This window comes from Trachurus japonicus, chromosome 22 (assembly GCF_045865225.1).
Source record: "Trachurus japonicus isolate A0001 chromosome 22, Traja_1.0".
Lineage (NCBI taxonomy): Eukaryota > Metazoa > Chordata > Actinopteri > Carangiformes > Carangidae > Trachurus > Trachurus japonicus.
The window spans coordinates 21,628,084-21,649,070 of NC_140928.1; the positions used below are offsets into that span (position 1 = coordinate 21,628,084).

Sequence of the window (20,987 nt, forward strand, 5' to 3'; positions counted from 1 at the left end):
ATATGAATATGTATATTTATAATTACAATATTTCTTCTCATTATCTCAATCTTTTGAGTTGAATTCTGTCAGTATTAAAAAAAACTTGTGCTCCATGTTGTGCTGCTGCCCTGTCTGACTAATGTGTTCACTCAATAGGATACAGATATACAGATATAGATGACAGAGGTGCAAACATTAAAGAGGAGCAGGATTTCCCCCTGTGGCTATGCTATATTTTTGCCTTAATTAAAAAGCCCAGGAGTAATTGTGATCATTAACTACATGACTTGTGACTTGTTAGGAGTGAGAACGGAGGCTCTCTGCCCTCACCTGGTGTCTCACGGCTGAAAATCAACCTTGCAACATCAGGTTAAGACTACACAAACACACACATCATAGCATCGTATATGTAATGTAACGTTATCCACCGCTCCATTTATTGATTTTTCGCCAGCTTCGCTGTAAACAAATGCACGTGGCTGAGAGCAGCGTAACCAAAACAGCGGAAAAGCGAGCAGACGATAGTTCCCCTTTAAGTAGCTGGAGGAGCTTTAATGTGTCTGTCATTTTGGGCAGAATTTGGCTTCAGTGAACACCAAACACCAAACAAGATGAAGCCAAATACAAGCAGCAGCAGCCCGAGCCTCTGAGTTTTCTGGACTGCGGCTCATATGAATCGGCTTTGACTTTGACATATTATGAAATGTGAAATAATCCATAGTGTCCTCTATGCATATGGTAGGTCGGTGTTTAGCTGTCCAGGATGTGGGTCTCGACCCTGATAGTTGACTGCTGTGGAGCTGTTCCCCTGGCAGAGGGAGGGAAATGAAACTTATCTCAGCCAACCTCTCCCTGTTGTTCCTTCACCCTTCACTGATTTTAAAATAGGTCAGAGGTTGACGGGAGAAAACTGGGTGTTGGCTACACTCAAACAGAATATTGGCTCGTTATGTGGATGTCATGGGACCTGTTTTGTAAACAACTCTCATGAGTTGTTGAAATGTATCATTAATGTGTTATTCACTGCTTTCAGATGAAGTCTAACATGGTTCTTTGCATTGATCAGATTATTTTTCATTTGACTGTTTTTCATGCAACGCAATGACATGGATATGGGAGAAATAGTCTTATTAACCATTACCTCTTCTACAGAATTATTTACTGACTTGGCATGATGATTGATGTTAAATGTGGAGAATTATCACATCTATTCATTTTTATTTTGTGTCTACAGTGTGTGATGATCAATGTCGATCTTTACAGCAGTAAAGCATCACCAGTACCTGTTTGAAGTCTTGCATGGTGTTACATAGGAGATCAATCTGTGTCTGTTTTTTTCATAGGGAGGTGAGGGTCAGAGGGAGGAGCAAACAGACAAAATCATTAATTTGGTTCTGTGTTATCCCGTAAAGCTGCTATTAGCTCCTTGAGCTCGCTCGATCTTGGAGAGATGATGGCTGACAGTCAGTGTATACTGCTGGCATGATAGGTGGGAGTAGTTACACTGTAATAGCTGATTGATTTCACAGAGGGATATTTCAATTTCAGCAAAACACAATGCGAGAGTCTTTTTATTGCCTGTGTAAATGGATCCCAAAGAACATACAGTGAATTCTATTAATTGCTGTGCCCATCCGAAAAGAATGGCTCAGGTATAGGATGTGAGAACCAACAGTGTTGCTCATGCTACATATCAAGCAAATTGGACTTGATGTTTGCCAAAGAGCTAAACGTTAGCATGATGATGAATGGTAATAATTTTCCTCAAAACTCACAGTTTTACCGTTTTATAAGGCTACAGAAAGTTGCATATTAATATGGTAATGAAAAGCATAGCATAAAGAGAGCGGCTCGTCGTTTAATTTATGAATTATTCAGAGAAAGCATGAAGGACAGCAGGTGGCCACTTTAACCTTTCATAGATAATCAAGATTTAAAGTGTTTCCATTTAAATCCCTAGCAGGAGCTTGAGAGGGTGAAACATCTTTTGTAGCACTGGGCCTGTGCATGCATGGTCCGCATTTCTTTAAATTCTGAGTAGTGCGCATAGTTTATCCAAGGGAAGAACAGACCCTGACACATGCCTAGCTATTAAAAAAAAGAAAAAAAAAGTGATATAGGCCAGTTGCCTCATTTACATTTAATTCCCTCACTGTAAACTAGGTGGCTGCCAAACAAAATCAGTCAGGTGGTTTCCTAGTTAGAAGCACAAATGGCAAGAACTGGCCTTCATTTAGCTTTAGCTCATGTAAAGGGAGATTCTTCTAGCCATGCAAAAGAGGGAAAATTATGTGAGTAGCTGTTTTTGTTCTTAGAGTAATTGGTGCGCTGTTTTTTTGTTTTTGTTTTTCAGTACAGTATAAGTTGTGAATTCACTTTAATGTTCTGCATGTGATGATAGGAAGCCTCCAGATAGAGATTTTCAGAAAAGTAGGGCAACTCGTAACTTTATTTTTCCCCCCCAAAAGAACAAAAAAAATGACATTGCATGCCATTAAGCAACTCTGCACCATATGAAATAGTCTGTAATAGAAAGGGTCATTAAGCCTGAGGTTGGGCAGGGGGTTGAAATGGTAATTGAACTCATGTAGTGTTCCCTGATTCCTTTTTCTTCTTTTAATTCTCACTTTTGAATAAAGGTTATGACTTTCCCATCTGTGAATGTTGCTAAGAAAAGCTTAACACGATTTTTTACAAGTTTCTAACAAAAAAGAATTCATTGGGCATATCTAAAGCTGCACCAACTAATATCTTTGCTTATACATTGTAGAAAAGAACTTTATAACATGAAGAAGTCGTTTGTGTGAATTAACCCAATGAGAATTATCACCTACCATTGCAAGTCATTCAGCTCTTTGTTTTCGTTTGTCTCACTTCAACCTTGAAGGGCAGATTTGTAATTTTTTTTGCTGCTGCTGTAGTCGATGTCAATCTGGCCCTCTGCGTTGTGTTTCTCGGTACGGACTGCCCCAGGTGGGGTTCGAACCCTGGTCTCCTGGTCTCCTGATCTCCTCACGATGCTAACCGTTTTGCCAAGAGCTCAATGAGCGCTTGGCAGTCAGGTTTTTTTTCTTTTTGGCTTTTCATGCCTTTATTTGATAGGACAGTTGAGAGAGACAGGAAATGGGGAGGCAGAGAGAGGGCGAATGACATACAGGAAAGGGCTGCTCGATGCGGGATTCGAACTGGGGCTGCCTGCAGTGAGGACTATAGCCTCAACACATGGGGCGGGTGCTCTACCAACTGAGCTAAACACCGCCCCCAAATATGTTTTTTTAACCTAGAGCAGGGCAGCGATTGTTACTTGAGAGCTTCGGCCATTGTTACTTTAACAAGACAAGATGATACACTGTCCTCTGAGCAACTTCTTTAGAACAGACTGGCGGTGACAGTGGGTCACTCTAGCCATAGATATATAAGAAGACTATGACTCACTCAACGCTGCTGCCCAATAACGTGGTGTTGCCACACAGCCGCCATCTTGTGTCGGTCTGCTTGCTCCCCCGCCATGTCAGCTTTGTGGAAAGCTATACTGTACGTGATAATGCTTATTGTGTCACTACATTTTCATGATGGCATTTTATGATTAACGAGAATATCCGTGTCCTTTTTAAAGATATTTTAAACATGTTTTGTTGCTATAATGTTATCAAAAGAAAATATTAGTAAATGAGATATCAGCACCTGTTAAAGCAGAAGTAAGCGATCCGGTGGTTTTGGCTACTTCCTGTCAGCCGATGGAGTTAGCAGTCCCCGCCCTCGTCCCTACGTCACCACATTCACGCGCATCCCTTGGCTGCACACACAGAGAGGACCGCCCCTTTATGCCGTTCTCTCTCCTCATTGGATAAAGGTTGTAGGATACAAGGAAAGTTTTCTCCTCAGCTTACAGCAGAGCAGAGTGACTGACAGACCCGTGTTTCAGACCAAGCACTCTATATAAGTGATTGCTGTCGGAAGATAGAACTATTTAAGACTTATAGTAACACTTACTATAAGTCTTAAATAGTTATATCTTCCGACAGTCTTCAACAGCCTAAAGCATTAGCTATAGATGGTTCTGATGCAAGTTGTTCACAAACGAAGAAAGACTTCTTTCTAGACTGGCACTTTTTCATTATTGCTCAACCATCACAAAGGGAGAAGTGGTATAGTGCAATAAAAACAGTAATTTCTCCACTGACGCCAGACCCAATAATGGAGTACAGTCACAAGGGTTATGGTAGGACTAGGTGCATGAAGCTCCTTTTTTCTTGACAGAAATGACATTGCATTTTTTGATGTTCATATTGCTCTCAATACCAGTACATTAAACATGAGAGGCTGCAACCGCATACCTACCCTTTGCCTTGCTGTCATATCTGTTGCCTTTTGTCAGCTTTTTCTATGTTCTGATCCCACATTGTTAATACATGAGTCACTGATAGTTCTGAACCCCCCCCCTTTTTTTTTAGTAGGACAATTTGTTGCCCAGTCTGTCGGGTTCATCACTTTGTTCCAGATTGAAATATCTCATCAGCTGTTGGAGCAGACATTCACAATCGTCAGAGAATAAAATCCACTGTTGCTTTTGGCGCCTCAATAAGGTTGATCTTTTATGGGTACAGATTGCCCTAAAATCAAGTTGACATGTTTCTCTCAGTATGAACTGTAACTTAATGGAACCTATGAGAACCTAGAGGCATCATCAGGTCCGCTAATATTCATTTTGTGCTGATTGCTAGATTTTAGCGATCTAATTTAAATGACAGTGGTGACAATAGTAAGCACTGTCATATTAGCATACATATTAGTATTTATTTAAAGGGATAGTTCAACCAAAATTCAAATTTCACTCATTATCTACTCACCCTCATGTCGACTAAGGGCTGGGAGAAGTTTCAGAGTCCTCCGTGGCTTCTCTGAGTTACAGTGGGGCTCCGTGCAGCACTGCATGTCCATATAACGGTAGCGAACGGGGCTCAATTTTCTTCGTCCAAAAAGACACACCAAAAAACATCCAAATACCTCCATACTGCTCGTCTGTAATGTCCCTCTTGTATTGAAGCCCCAACATGAGAAATTGTTCTGAAAAAAAAAAAAGTCTATATTTCGTGATTTGCACAAATCGCGCGAGATTTGGACAGACCAGGAAGAGCAGTGCTGGGAGTTTCCGCTACAAACAAGCTTAAAATATAGACTTATTTAATTTTTTTCAGAACAATTTCTCATGTTGGGTCTTCAATACAAGAGGGACATTACAGACGAGCAGTATGGAGGTATTTGGATGTTTTTTGGTGTGTCTTTTTGGACGAAGAAAAGTGAGCTTCTCAAAAATGTCATATGGACATGCAGTGCAGCACGGAGCCCCGCTGTAAGCCATAGAGGACTCTGAAACTTCTCCCACCCCTTAGTCCACATGAGGGTGAGTAGATAATGAGTGAAATTTGAATTTTGGGTGAACTATCCCTACCCTGTGGCTGTCCACACTATTCCCTGGTTACAAATACAGTACAAAACCACAGTCATGTTTTCATCTGAGATTTTTCCTTCCAGTCACATATCTTTTTTGTGGGGGATTGCTATTCTGTAAGCTTGTCATTGGTTAGCTGTCTTGACAGTGAAATGACTGACAATTGTTTTCTTTTTTCACTGCACCTTTGGCCATTTACCCCATTGATTTATTTAGATGTTTTTAAATAATTAGACTTTGTTCATGTCATCTCTGAAAGTCCCAGTATGCATGAAGGACTGGCTGACTGATGTGAAGAACAACACTGTGACTTCAGCTCCTTTTCTTTTCCCTTTTTTTCAGCTCTTCAGCGGAGGCAGGTGGGTTGTCAGTGTAATCCACTCTGACAGCCTGATAGTTTTCCATTTCCTGCCACCTCACCTTCTCTTGGCAGAACTCCACTTGAGAGTTAACTAAAACATTTTGTTCTGGGTTGACATGAAATGGAGCAAACAAAGATAATTACTTTAGAAATGGAGTAATTACTGGCGGCTGTGCTGACGGGTCTGCATGCGACATGTTGTAGTTCAGTAAAGATGTATAAATCTCTTTGCAGATGTAGGCAGATTTTTCTTCTGCTGTTCACTCTTGACTACGTTCCACCCAGAGGCTGTTTTCATTCTCTGATGATATGTTCAGGCACTTTGAACTTGGGTCAAGGCAGTTGATTTAGTTCATGTACAATGAAGAGACGCAGGTGTCTTGTCAGTGTGTACCTTATAACATTACAGGGTCTGTGCAAGATCATTTGTTTGTTTTGTAAATAAATTATTTTGTGCTGACAAGTCATCATTGCCTACAGGAATAATTCAGTGTTTGATGTTGAACTCCAACCTTGTAACTCATTAGATAATGTGTAATGCATCTGTTCTTCATTAAGTGCAGTGTGATTTGCATTTAAATGTGGAACTCTTCCAGCTGTCAGAGCTTTTTTCAACTTATTGTGCTTCAGGACCTTTAGAATATTTGATGCATTTTCAACAGTCTCTTGCGGGCTTCATTAAACCTTTTGAGTTGTGGAAGATTTTAGAGGCATCTGAAAGAAGTCACAATATTTCATCTTGTGTTTTGATGCTAGAGTTATGCCACAGTGATACCAATAGCCAGACTGCCAGTGTGTGTAGGCTACTGTGTTGGTGAAACTGTTATTCATTTTGGCTCACATGAAATGAATCATTGTAATTGTAAATATTCTCTCCTGCTTGTCTGTACTTCCTAAAGAAATTCTAAAAAGTTTTAAACCAATATCATGTGCTCAGTGGATTCAACTCTAGAGAGCCTCACAAAAGAACTCTTCAGTATGCAAGGATCCCTCCATCCCAAAATCATCAAAAGTTCCTCTGTTCTGTATACCCCACACTTTTAAAATGATGACTGCAAAGATCCAACCTTGATCCCAAAACTCTATGCATAATAGACTGATTTCAAATCTTCTCTTTACTTCCAAACTGTTCGAAAGGTAGCTGCTTGCTGACTCAGCCCCTCAGTTAAAGGGATAGTTCAACATTTTGGCAAATTGGCCCATTGCCATAATCCCTATAGTCATAGCAGTAGGTTCATTACCTTTAATTGTAGGTGTAAGCTATTTTCAGTACGGCGGAGCGCAGCAGCTGGCTGCTCAGAGCTACGCTATGGAGGCTAAGGGAATTTCTTGGTTTCCCTCATTAAACTCATCAAATTCAACATCCCAAAACTCCACAGCGCTTTTGTAGACAAGTTGTGACCTGCACAACCACCACGCTATGAGATAATGACGGAACGATACGAAACGGAGCCGTTTTCGAGGTAAATACAGGGTAAATACGGAGACTGCTTGCTGAAAAACTGTCCCTGAACGCAACGCGCATCAGCGGTTTTGTATGAATTTACCTCGAAAACGGCTCCGTTTCGTATCGTTCCGTCATTATCTCATAGCGTGGTGGTTGTGCAGCTCACAACTTGTCTACAAAAGCGCTGTGGAGTTTTGGGATTTTGTATTTGATGAGTTTAATGAGGGAAACCAAGAAATTCCCTTAGCCTCCATAGCGTAGCTCTGAGCAGCCAGCTGCTGCGCTCCGCTGTACTAAAAATAGCTTACACCTACAATTAAAGGTAACGAACCTACTGCTATGACTATAGGGATTATGGCAATGGGCCAATTTGCCAAAATGTTGAACTATCCCTTTAAGTAACAATCCTCTAGATGAGTATCAGCCCGAGTTCACATCTAAACTCTCCAAACTGCTGACCCTGACACGCTCTGAGAACATCATGGTACTTCACTGGTCTGAAGGAGCTGACACTGTTCTGTTCGTACTGGAATTAACAAATCGCTTAACGTATCTCCCAGGTTGTCTAGTTCTAAGGTTTAACAAAATGTTCCACAAGTATCTAGCCTGACAAGCCAGACTATATCATTAAAATGTCTAGTCTGGCAATGACCGATAGACCTCGGCTCAATCCAGGGGGCGGGATGAAGGCTGTCTCTGAACTGCCTCTGCACCAATAGGGTAGCGCTACGACCAATCAGAGCAAAGAGCAGGATGACGTTAGCCTGACAAGCCAATTAAAATATATGTCGTCATCGCGTTAAGCCCATCCAACGAATCTCTAAACAGATAGAGCGCTGTGATTGGTGAACACAATCGGTGTTCGAGACTCAAAAAGTTCCTATGGCTCGTTTCTAGACCCACCTACGGAGCAAATAGATTTGCTGCCGCTAGGGTGCAGCTAGATTTCTAGGCTAACAAGTATCTGTGCTTGGACCTCTTTTGTTCTGCTTTACATATTGAAGATGCTTGGTCATGTCTTCACAAGAGCAACAAGACTGAAATACTGCTTAGCCGGTCCAAGGAGTTGTGGTTGATTTTCATATTCAGAATAGCCGTCAGAGTCGGAGCCTCAAGAATCTGGGAATAGTAATATCTTTTTTACTTTACTTGACCACATTATGAAGTGTGCCACCAGGACCTTCTGTCATTTAGGTGACATTGCTGAGATACACCCAATTTTATCCAATTCTGATTCTGTTCATGCTTTTATAATATCCAAAATTGACTTCTGCAATGAGCTTTCCTCTGGGCTAGCTATTACTGAAACAGTTGGTCTGAAATGCAGCTGCCAGAGTCTTAACAATATATTACTATACTGTAGTTTGATGATATAACACCTGTCACAAAATTTACAAGGCTTTAAATGGGCCGGCTCCTCTACAGTACATCTCCCAGTCTTATTACACCATGTACCTCATCATGTGATTTATGTTCTCCTGATGCTGGTAATTTATGTGTTTCAAGATTAAAGAAATACAGCCGCACAGCAGAATAGTTGTTGCTTTTGAGCTTCCCTTCTGTGAAATTAAGTCCCTATGCAAATGTACAAAGTAGACTCTGGAGATTATCAAATGTAAGCATATACATTTGTCTTCCAGGTTTCAATTTGCTTAACTTAATCATACTTTGATGATTTATTTTTACCCCAATTCTGGTACTGCTCAGATACAAACCTCTTTATTTTTCTGGACCACAGTCGTATTGTGACATTGACATCTTTAGGTAATACTGCCTTATTGCTCCAGTTTAGCCTGCCAGTTCAACCAACTCAAAAAATCCAGAATACATATTGTGAAACACACAATGTTGTTATGGTTATTTTCAGTTTTTTCTGCAGTCCTCTCCTTTGACTGCTTTTTTTTTATCCCCCTCTCCAGCTTTTACTATTCTGTCATACCCTCAAAGGAAGAGCTGTACTAGAATCTCACACACAGAAAACATTAGATGAATAAATTCAATGGCAAAGAATTCTGCTTTTGCAACAACATTAAAGCAGTATTGACATTTTTAACAATCGGGACAACACATTTTTCTTTGTAAAGTCCAGTGACAAGAAAAAATATGAAGCCCTGCATTGACTGCTCATAAAATGTAATCCAATCTTCATCAAAGTTACAGGTATAGACAAACATACTTAATAATTAATAGTAAACAAACAACTTAATCTTTTTGTCATTATTGAATAAAAAAAGAAAAATTGAATGAAAAATTAAATATTCATAGTGCTGATGGAAAAAATAAGCGAGCTGGCAGCTGTAACCTCAGACTTGCTCTTTTGGTTGCAGTCGATGGGACCTGCACATTGTTCAGGATGAATTTTGGCCCATTCCTCCTGCAGAGCTGCTTCATCTCAGCCATATTCTTAAGACGTCTGGTGTGAGCAGCTCTTTACAGGTCATTGCACAGCATCTCTACTAGATTAAGGTCTGGGTTCCGACTGGGACACTCCTACAGGTGGATTTTCTTTGTTTGAAGTCATTCTGGTGTAGATTTACTTTGATGTTTAGGGTCATTGTCCCGTTGTGTTGTTCAGCTGCTACTGAGCTTCAGCTGATGGGCAGCTACCCTGACATTACCATATAATATACCTTGATCATGGGAAAAGACAAGTTATAATATATAAACAGATAACTCCTCTGAAAGTATGGGGGATAGTATTTATGGGCACATATAGAGACTAGCTATTACGTGTTTGTAACCCATTTCTATTCTAAGCAGATTCTACAGTTATATAAAAGGGGAAAAAAGATCATTATACTGATGATGAATTGCTGTGAAGTGCATTTTAAAGTCTCACTTCATCCAAAATGTATTGCAACCAGCAGAAAGCGCCCATAACCCAGTGTCCGTGACACATTAACACCTTTATTATTGCTATAAACCAGGCATCTTTAAGCTGCAATTTGAGCTTTTCCTAGTGCTCATTACTGCCAAAGAAAAGCTTAAATGCACCTCTGTATTTGCCTCAGTCAGAAGCTTATACTGCAGTTTCCCTGCAAAAATCCATTAAGAAGAGCTCACAGAGACTCACTGCTGCCAACATGAATATAATCCATCAATGTGAACAGTGTATTTTTCCACAAATTTGACTTCATAACGCAACAACATTTGCAGCTGAGATGCTATCAGAGCCAGATTCATTCTGTCATTAATGAATGTCAAGAGGCATCTTCTGTCGGCCTGTTTTTATCCTTTTTGAAAAGTTGAAATGTAGCTTTGTTTACAAGTGGACTTATCTGTATGCAGTGGAGATGCACTGTTTTCAGAAAGGGCTCAGACCCCTTCTTTTTTTCTCTATTTGTTATCTTGCATGTTAATGCTTTTAAAAAAATGGCCTCATTAATCACTCAATACCCAATCATGAAGTGGCAAATTGGAATTAGTAAATATAAAAACAGTACAGAAAGAGTTTACAAAATGACTCTCATAAGGATATTGTATTGGATTATGCTGAAGGCAACATAGAGCCCACAAACAATTATTTCCATTTATGAATTGTAAAATTGCTAATGCAGCAAACAGCAAAACTTATAAAGAAAATAATGAATGTAAGCTCTGCAGAGTTTGTTTTATGTTGAATGATGTGTCTCTGCATATTTAATATTTTCACTGTAAGTCGTGGATTGCCCTGGAAAACCTGGAGTATGTCAGGTCTAACAAATGGATGAGTTGTGCATGTTCTCTGTTAAGAACCATATTTACACCATGTCCTGCACATTAACTGGTATTTTTTGTGTGTATGCATTATTTATGTATTTGGCCGCAGGACTGCTCCCATAGCTGCCCGGCCAAACTGAGTAATCAGGGGAGAAGAGGTGACTGAGAACCTGATGGTTGTAGAGATTCCGTGTGATGGGAATCAGTTTCAGAAGCCCCAAATGAAGCCCTGAAGGAGAAAAAAAAAACACCCTGCCTGACAGTGAAACATGGTGGCGGTTGGGCTATCATGCTGTGTGGCTGCTTTGCTGGCTGTGGTGCAGGAGTCAGTGAATGTATTTAGGGAATGATGAAATCAGAGGATCACAAAGGCATTTTACAGAGAAATGTGTTATCCGGTTTCGGAAAACACAGCAGGTGAAGGTCTTGAGTCCTTCAGCAGGATGACGACCCAAAGCTCACATCCCAGCAGCACAAAAGAACAGTTGAAAGGGAAAAGATGGAGTATTTTAAACTGCACAGCAATGAGTCTTGACCTAAATCCCTTTGAAAAACCTATGAAGAGAGCTGAAATCTACCGTTGCAAAATGACCCCAAACTTGAAAGAGCTTGAATGCACAGTGTTGGCAAGAGTGGTAGAAACCTGCAGACAGGTGCAAGAGGCTTCTAGATGGCCACACGGAACAGTCTATAGGCTGTCAAAGGTTGTGCAACTAGATCTTATGGGATGTGTTTTGTGTTTATTATGATTTAATTATTATGCAAGTTTTTTTTCTCTACTTCAGCAACCTTGGACATTTTATATTCAAATATTCTGGTCACAAAATAGGTTCATTTACATTTATTTCTTAAGATATTCTGAACAGAGGCATGCTGCCAGGGGAGGCAATCCAGGCAAATGTTTGGGTCCCTCAAGGGGAAACGAGACCCTTGATGGCCCCTCATATTGGCACAGTTTGTTATCACAATTATAAGCCCCAGAAGCCTTCAGTCAAAATGCTAAACATTGCAGCGCTGCTTCCAAAGTTGGGTCATGGTGGTCGGGTTGCTTCAGGTCCCTTAAGCAGAAAAACCTAGATGGATGGAGTGCTCTGCTCTGCTACAGTAGATAATGTTTAATGTACTGATTTCTTACATGTGATGCATCCAGGGCACATGGGTAAATCGTACCGTCTGCTGTTTTTGTGTGCGTGGTATTTGCTGATAGTGGTGGGTTAGCATCTCAAATATGTTTGTGACTGCAGAACCAAAGTTGTTTAAAGTTTGTGTTATAAAGTAATTGTTGATTGGAACAGTTTTTTATATCATCTAGGTTTAGAAAAAATAGAATTTATGAAGTCAGGACTCAGAACTCAGTTTTGTCCTTGAACACACTGATTGCAATCATGATGCAAAAGGGTAAATTTAATAATTAAAATATTTCAATTTTAGGATTTTCTATTTGATTTAATATTTTCATATTTTCATCAGCTCCTATGAGAAGTAACTATAATCACTACACTGAAAGCATGTAGTTTAGCAATCTGCTACAATGACACTGACCCATACTGTGATGGTGAACATGAACTTTGACCCTAAAGTTTGAGTGCAGAGTAAAATAAGATTGTAAAATACTTGATTAGATTTTATGTTGATTATTAAACACATTGTAAAAAAGTGAGCGCAGCTGCTCATGATATATTTGGAAACCAGTTCTAGACGGACCTGCAGCAAGGGCGGGCTGTGGTACTGGGACACCGGTGGGCCGGGGTATGAGCAAACGAAAGGGAAAAAAGTCTATCGCAACCATAGACTGTAAAAAGAATGGACGTAGCACCCGTGAGGTCACCCATTGGTTTGGGGGAGTCTGTTTTGTGCCGCTACTACGGGGGTTTGAACTGTGCCATGTTGGATTTTACTTTCCATATTTGGAGAGGTGCGGCGGTTAGCCGGCCGAGAGCCCGCCCACTGGCCTCAAAGCAGCGGTCTCCGGACCTGTCACTCAACGTTTCCGTGCCCTAATTGGCCAGAATTTTAAACCTAAAAATAGTAAAACGGTAGAGTTTTAAAAAAAATTCACCCTCCTCAGAGTGTGCGGGGTAGAAACTAGAGAGAGAGACATTATTTGTCTAGCTTGCTAACTTTCAGCACAACGCATTTAGGCTAGTTTGGCTGTAAAAATGTCATTATTGAGTATGGACTAGGGCCAGACAGCACTCAGTGGCATTAGCCAACATTGACATCATCCATTGCCCCGGCCCCTGAGTGGGCCAGTCAGGTACTACATTCCCGGGCCACTTTTTTGCCCCTGTCTGCCCCTGACCTGCAGTGACCAGACAATGGGTGTGTACTGCAGTAGCAGGTCAGCACTTGAATTAGGCAATAATGGTATAGGAGTCCTCAGTGTCAGAAGACATTAAATTTGATCTTAATCCACTGTGCAGATGATTAACCCAGGTTAATAAAGGAATCCTTTGTGCATGTAAATGGTCTAACTGTTGCATCCAGGCCACATCCTCCAGGATCAAGAGAACTTGGAGAAGCTCATTGCATTGTTCATGTATTCCACGCAGGCTCCATCACCCCCTTCGCCCTCAGCTAATGAACCAAAGTATGAGAAGCGCTGGCTGGATGCCGTCTCCCTGCCCTTGTTGATGGCCAGAGTCTCCAGATACAAAGCTGGCACAGATAAATTAAGGTAAGGGTAATCCAGCATGATATAATTCACCTCTAAGGTGCACAGTTCGCTTAGCACAGTTGTTGGCTTAGCAAGCACTTTTCATTAAGGCAGGAGGTTGTTAATGCCAATATCTATGCACAGGCATAAACGGCTTAAAAGGTCACCGCAGCTGTGAGGCTTTGGCTCAGGAGGTGTGACTGTGAGAGCACTGGTCGAAGTTTAAAAGCATTTGATTATTACGCCTTGTCCTTTTTGTGCAGATTTTCTTATGTACAGTGGTTTCACAGTTATTTATCTTTTTCAAACAGTCTTTTCTTTGTCTTAATTGTAGGCCAGAGTAACCTTACAGGTGAATAGTTTTACATTTGGCAGTGATAACTGCCCCACAACATGCTCTCTCACACACACAGAATCACATCCAGGCCATCCCCACACCATTAAACATCTGTTTCAAACATTTAATTGGTTCATGAATAATAGTGATGGTTATAGTTTCAAGTCAGTTTTATTTTTGTCAGCCTCATATTGACCCTGATTACACAATTTTAAATCTGAGGGGAGACTTGTTTTCATCTGGGCCTAATGCACCTTCATGATAATAGCTTTGATTTGAAATATATAGAACCTTAACGTAACTTCATTTTTTCTAATTACCTTTAATTCAAATTGGAAATTGTCCACATTAAGTCTGTTCTGCTTGTCGTCTCTTGCAGTCATGCTATAAAAGCAGAAGTTTCTTATTCTTTAGGCCACATCTCGCATAATTCAGAAAATGCAGGTACATTATGATTAATAATTCATGGAAAACTGCTCTCTACAATTAATTACAAATGTTTGTCTTACTTGTTTATTGGACACATCACTGGGTATTGAATTTTAAGCCCTGGGCAGCTGCCAGAGATAAAGTCATGTGAAGATGCTCTAATTATTTGGATGATTAATCCAAAGAGTTTAAAGATGGTGGTCTGTTACAGCAGTTAGGTAATGCCTGAGTCTCTATGTCAGTATTGCAAGATAATGATAATATTTAATAGATGGTAAATTGTATGTCACTTAAAGCTGCATTTAAAATCAGAAGACCGGCCAGCATTCATACCACATGTATTTTAAAAGGACCTAGTAGAACCACACAGGTAATTTTACTGTTAATGTCTGATGGATTCATGACTCACAGCGGGAGGTGCAATTAAATGTGCTTGTATTCTCTTTAGTCCTAAATAGAAAGGCTGGTTATCCACTCTGAGTCATTCACTCATTAACACAGAAAGGAAGGAAACACTGACCAGATTAAAATAATTAAGAAGAACCCAATTTCACAGCCTCAAAGGGTATACAGTATTTGAGGCTGTGAAATTATAGTATATTTTGTATCTTCAAAATATACTATATTTTGAAGAGTAAACAATGGGGGTTAAAAGTCCAAATAAGACCATGTTGTATGATCCCAACCTGATATAATCTTACTCTAGAAAATATAGTATATGTTTTAGATGATGCAAGTAAATACACAATGTATCAATGGACCAGCTCACAATAAAACAGCTACAGTAGGCTACTCCTTACCTGTCCACACTCATCAGTGAACCTCAGTGAAGGACTGCTCTTTACTGACTGGCTTTATTTGGATGAAGTAACAATCCTGCAATACAAATTCTGCCAGATGTTTAGTCCAATCGCCAGTTTAATGACTGCTAAGTGAGAGTGAAATATTGAAGGAATATATTGAGGAGATTTGGAGCTTAGTCACACTAAACATAATAACCCAGTGCTGTATTATGAATAGCAGGGTTCAGTCAATAAGGAGCCCTGCAGGCAGAGAGCACATCAATATCAGAGTTTACTCTGCAAAACATGGCTGACATGGGTTTATCAGAATGCACAAATACAGAGCAGATCAATGAGGATGGTAACAGGGGTAAACAGCTCAGAATATGCAACTTGATCTCAAAGGAATAAAGTCAGATTCATGTTTGTTGGGTTAGATAAGTAGTAATTTTCTGTATTTCTTTCTGCTAAGTCTCTAAAAGCAGAACTGCAACTCAGGGTCAATCTGACTTAAAACCTCAAGAACAGAAGCTTTTATATACATACATACTGTATAAATAAAATAAAATAGAATTGCCTTGCCAATGGGCTATACAATTTTATTTGTATAGCCCATTATTACAACAGTAAACAATTTGTCTTAAAGGGCTTTACATACCAACTAATAAACATGTTTTGAAAAATCATGATGTCCGGATAAAACTTTCCACCTGCCTTATATTAGCTTTGGTTATTTCGGTAAGCTCTGATGTGTTGACACAAAAGATCAAAATATTAACACTTTTCGATTCATAAATCTGGTGTGAATTGTCCTGCCATAACAAATTAAGCACATCAGGCTGCTTTTTTTTTAAGGCACAGAGTATTATACACACACACACTACACATCTGAATCACATTCAGGTATTCCATCACCACACCATTAACCATCTTAATCTTATTATATAGTCTAATGTCAATATAACTAAAACAAGGTAGTTTTGATTCAGCATTTTCAGCTGCATAAAATAGTGAAAGACTGGTACAATGTGCTTTAAATGCCTTGTAGTTGCAGTTCTTTTGCAGAAAAGGAACCTTAATGAAATTTCATCTTTTGTCATGTCTTATTTTAAATTGGAAATCATCCTCCTGAAGTCTTTTAGTGTTATCATTTCTTGTACACACGCTGTAGTTGGCACAAAAGCTTCCCTCTAAGGTGTGTCTGGTTGCATAATTTAAAAAAAATGAAAATGGAGCAACATTAATGATAAATAAATAATGGAAATTTCCTCTTTACACTCTCTAAAAAGTTTATTTAACTTGTTTACTGGACATTTTTATCAGGTATAATTGAATATTAAGCCTTGGGCAGCTGCCAAAGATAACATAGTTGTATAGTGTAACTATGCCCTGCTAATTTGGATGATGAATCCACAGTGGTAGTTACAGTTACAGCAAAGCAGCTGCAGTTCGGCAACATTTGATTTGCAAATATGAAGCCTTTTTCCCAAGGCTGCTGAAATTTAACCTGCCGTCACAACACAGGAGAATACTCCAAGCAAATGTCCAATCTTAGTAATGGTGGAAATTTTCATCTGGTGTCAGTTATTCGTATTTTTGATTATTCATCAGGAAGTGAAATCATAATGGCATACCCACTTAGATGTGCTAATGGTTCTCTCAAATTTGTTCATGAGAAACCTTGAGGGAAATTCACAGTTAGGTTCACACTCCTGCTTGAATCTTAAATATTGAACATTTCTCTGTGCACACACATCGAAATGTGAAACCTTCAAGCATGTGTGATTTGGGAACATTAATTTGAAAAAAAAAAAAAACATCCTTACAGTACCAGACTCAAATAATTATTCCAATTCTAGTATTTGGCTTGAAACATGTATAGAGAGGATCTTTGAATTGTGATGCCAAACATATGTTCAGCATTAGACAGCACAAAGTTTGGATAACCCAGAGCAGCTTTGTGTGTGTTATACATTTTGCTGGGTTAAGGGTTAAATTATCATTTACCTGGATATAATAATGACATTTATTTATTTAGCACCTTACAACATCCAGAATGATGAACAAAGTGCTTTACATAACAGATACAAAGAGAAAGAGAACACAAATTATGAAATACATGACAAATGACAAATACTGCATATTAAAAGCCTTTCTAAATAAGTGAGTTTTAAGATCCGACTTGAAGAGTGCCAGGCCATTAATAAAATGTAATTCAGGGGGTAATGAGTTCCACAATTTAGGGTCCATTACTAAAAAGGCACGATCCACCCACTGTTTAAAATTTGAGAAATGAACCTCCAACAGGGGCTGATGAGGACCGGAGAGCTCTACAGTGCCGTCAAAGCTTTAAGCAATCAGACAGATACACTGGAGCAAGACTGTGGATAGCTTTAAAAACAAACATTAGAATTTTTTTTAAATGATCCTGAATTAAAGCAGAAGTAAGCGGAATATTTGTGTTAATATCAGTCTTAAATAGTTCTATCTTCCGACAACAATCACTTACATAGAGTGTTTGGTCTGAAACACGGGTCTGTCAGTCACTCTGCTCTGCTGTAAGCCGAGGAGAAAACTTTCCTTGTATCCTACAACCTTTATCCAATGAGGAGAGAGAACGGCATAAAGGGGCGGTCCTATCTGTGCGTGCAGCCAAGGGATGCGTGTGAATGTGGTGACGTAGGGACGAGGGTGGGGACTGCTAACTCCATCTGCTGACAGGAAGTTAGCCAAAACCACCGGATCGCTTACTTCTGCTTTAACCGCGAGGAAGGGCTCCCTACGTCCCTACGTCACCACATTCACGCACATCCCTTGGCTGTACACACAGAGAGGACCGCCCCTTTAAGTGATTGCCATCGGAAGATATAACTATTTAAGACTTATATTAATTCTGCTTTAACCTCAGTTAAAAGAAGTAGCTGAAAAAAGCTCACCTTGACCACAGAGTCAGTCTGCTGATCAACACACATACCTGAGTCCAAAGTAACTCCCAGGTGCCTTACAGTACTGTATCAATCCACATATAGTACACTAATAATTCATTCTATTTTGAGCGTGTTGTGGTTGCACAGTACTTTCACTCCTCATTCCAGCAGCAGGAGGTTCCTTTAGTGTTGATTGGAAGGTGTTGTTGACCCATGTTGTTGTTGTACAGTGGTCTAGTGATCCTTGCTAACTATATACATTGGGGGTCACAGAAATATTCTCTCAAAGGTGTACCCTCAATTACCCAATTTAAATCCACTCCATGAGGATCATTGGGGACTTCTTGTGTTCTCATGTTAAAACTAACACAACAAAACCAACACGTAGAGCTGACAGAGCTGACTTGTTTCCTGTACATATTTTATTGGCAATACTAAGGTGTTAGCAGCCACTCAATGAGGTGTTCATAGCCTTGTGTTTGAGCTGTCAAAACAGATATAGTTGAAAAGGAAAGAACTTTGCAAAACAACAAGCCAGCTCTCATTTGCATACAGCCTTAGCCATCAGTTAGATTTAAATTACTTAAAGTGATAATTTAGGTTATTTTGAAGTGGATTTGCATGCAGTAAACAGCAAGATGTTGTGGCACCATTTCTCATAGACTTAAAATATAGCTCTCATATAATGGAAGTAGAATGAACGGTGCAACTGTCAGTCTCTGGTAATGACACTGGATTATCCACATGCCTTGTTTACCTGTAAATTTCACAAAAGGAGTAGCAGGCTCTCCCGCTGCTAAGGAAAATCACTATATAGAGAAATAGTGTATAGTCAATATCTATTTCAGGAAAAAAAAAAACTGATTATACTGTACATATACTATCAGAAATGCAGTTTGATTTTGTGACATCTTAAGCACCATAACTCTAATTACAAGGATGATATTACTCTTGATGATCTAATGCTGTGATTTTATTTCAGCAGCCTGTTACTGGTTTGATCAGGAAGATGGATTCAAAGTGAAACTTACATCTATGCATGTCTTGGTAGAAAATCAAAAGCAAACATGTTTCTCTCATTAATTATGCTGAAAACGAAACGCCTCAAACCCAGCCTATTTCACTCACTAATTGGGTGACATTTTCTCCTTGTTGCCACTCTGGCCACAACTACCAGCTGGAGTTTTCTCAAAGACAACCCCCCCCCCCCACCTCCATATACCCAACACCACCACCATATATTCTTCATGTATCATCGTGTGTGTTGACTGGGTGCTAGGTCTCTGCTTTGTCTCAGTGGATTTATTGCTGCCTAGTCAGCAGGCAAGGCACAATAATTTGTGCCGTTGGGAATGGAGCAGATGTATGAAAGACTCGTGCTCCCTAGATCCGATCTCTCTGTAAGGATTTCTGTCCTGCTCAGTGGAGGTGGACGAGCTTTAGCAGCTCCTCCTGACAGGGTTGTGTTCTCCTGACATTGATCCGCCAGCTGTCCGTTCCTTTGATTAATCTCTTGGTTTGGAGCTCTTCATTCATTGCACTTTCATCCCTTCTTGCATTCCCCCCCGATTACTGCACAGTCTCAAAGGTTCTGCATAAATTGAAAGGCATCTAACTGAAATACTGTGTAGACTCTGCGTCATCAGTTGCTCACTTTTTCCTCTGCAGTGGCAGAGATATTTTGACATTAGCAGGCTTGCAAGACAAAGCATTTGTACAAATCATAAAATGAAGCTAATTTAAGTCAGGCACACCAACACAGAAATAATTCGTACCCTTGGTAAATCAGAAAAAAAGGAAAGAAAACAGAAAAAAAAACATTTAAGTCCAGTGAAAATCACCACTGGAGAGTCACTGGGTCAGTACACAGGCAGCGGAACATAAGATTTTAACAAGCTTATTGCAGAAGTCATGCTCACCAGAGGATTTGTTAGGAATGCTGACTTTGTAACATCTAACCTCGAGGAACTGCTGTGTGTTTGAGAACTGTTTGGCTTAGGAGCTATCTTAGAAGTTTTCCCTCCTCATACTGTGCATTCAACACCTTTCTGTTGTTTCTCTGTGTTTGTCAAGCTTCACCTTAAATATTTCCACAACGCCTCCCCCCTGCTTCTCATGCAGTGTTTTTGTTCAGGCTTTTAGAAATTTGGGAACTAACCATCAAATTAAAATGCTCCCATGTTTTGTGATAACAGTCTCTTAGTATAAACGTGTCAGCGTTGTGGAATTAAATGTCAGAAAGTATCACATTTTGCTGATGGGTGTGAGCTCTCTTTGATGACCACTTAGACAGATGTAATAGTCTTAGTAAACAGTGCACTCAGGCCTCTCCGAACGGGGATGATGATAACCAAAAAATAACTTTGTGCTGTTAATAAAACAAAATCCTCATGTCTTCCTGTAAATGTTTTGTTCATGTATTAATCTTGGTCTGATGTGTGGTTCATAGCCAGTTCAGGGTTGGCTGTGTGTGTGTGTATGTTTTTTTTCCCCCAATACATTTTTTTCTTTTAGATATTTGTCAGTATAACCTCCTATAGTAATATCAAAGTGTTTCGAATTGATATGCTATTATTGCATTATTTGGTAGGGACCCCTCCTGAAATCCACTGGAAAGAGTTTCATTCAGAAATTTGTAATTTGTTTACTCTCTTGAGAAAAGTGAGATGAGAAGATTGCAACATGTTCTCCAACCATCAGCAACCATATAGGTGTTTTTATTTATTCTGATGATACCTGAAATAGCATCCTCACTGTCACAGGTGAACTGGATGAATGAAAATATGGAATGTAGGCTACCAAGTGCAATCTACCAAAATTACTAGGTTAGGTGTAGGGCTGTGATTTGGGTTAAAATAAGTGCTTCCTCAACAATAGGCAATCTTGTTGTTGTCATGGTTACAATAAACTGATTT

At 39.7% G+C, this 20,987-nt stretch overlaps 1 protein-coding gene across 1 annotated transcript in view; it reads left to right on the top strand.

Moving 5' to 3' along the window:
* Positions 1 to 20,987, top strand: part of sntg2 (syntrophin, gamma 2) — an 89,610-nt gene that overhangs the window by 38,513 nt on the left and 30,110 nt on the right. Inside the window, exon 9 of the mRNA XM_085767335.1 lies at positions 13,494 to 13,618. Within this exon, the coding sequence (XP_085623461.1) occupies positions 13,494 to 13,618 (125 nt within the window). The remainder of the gene's footprint in view (positions 1 to 13,493; positions 13,619 to 20,987) is intronic.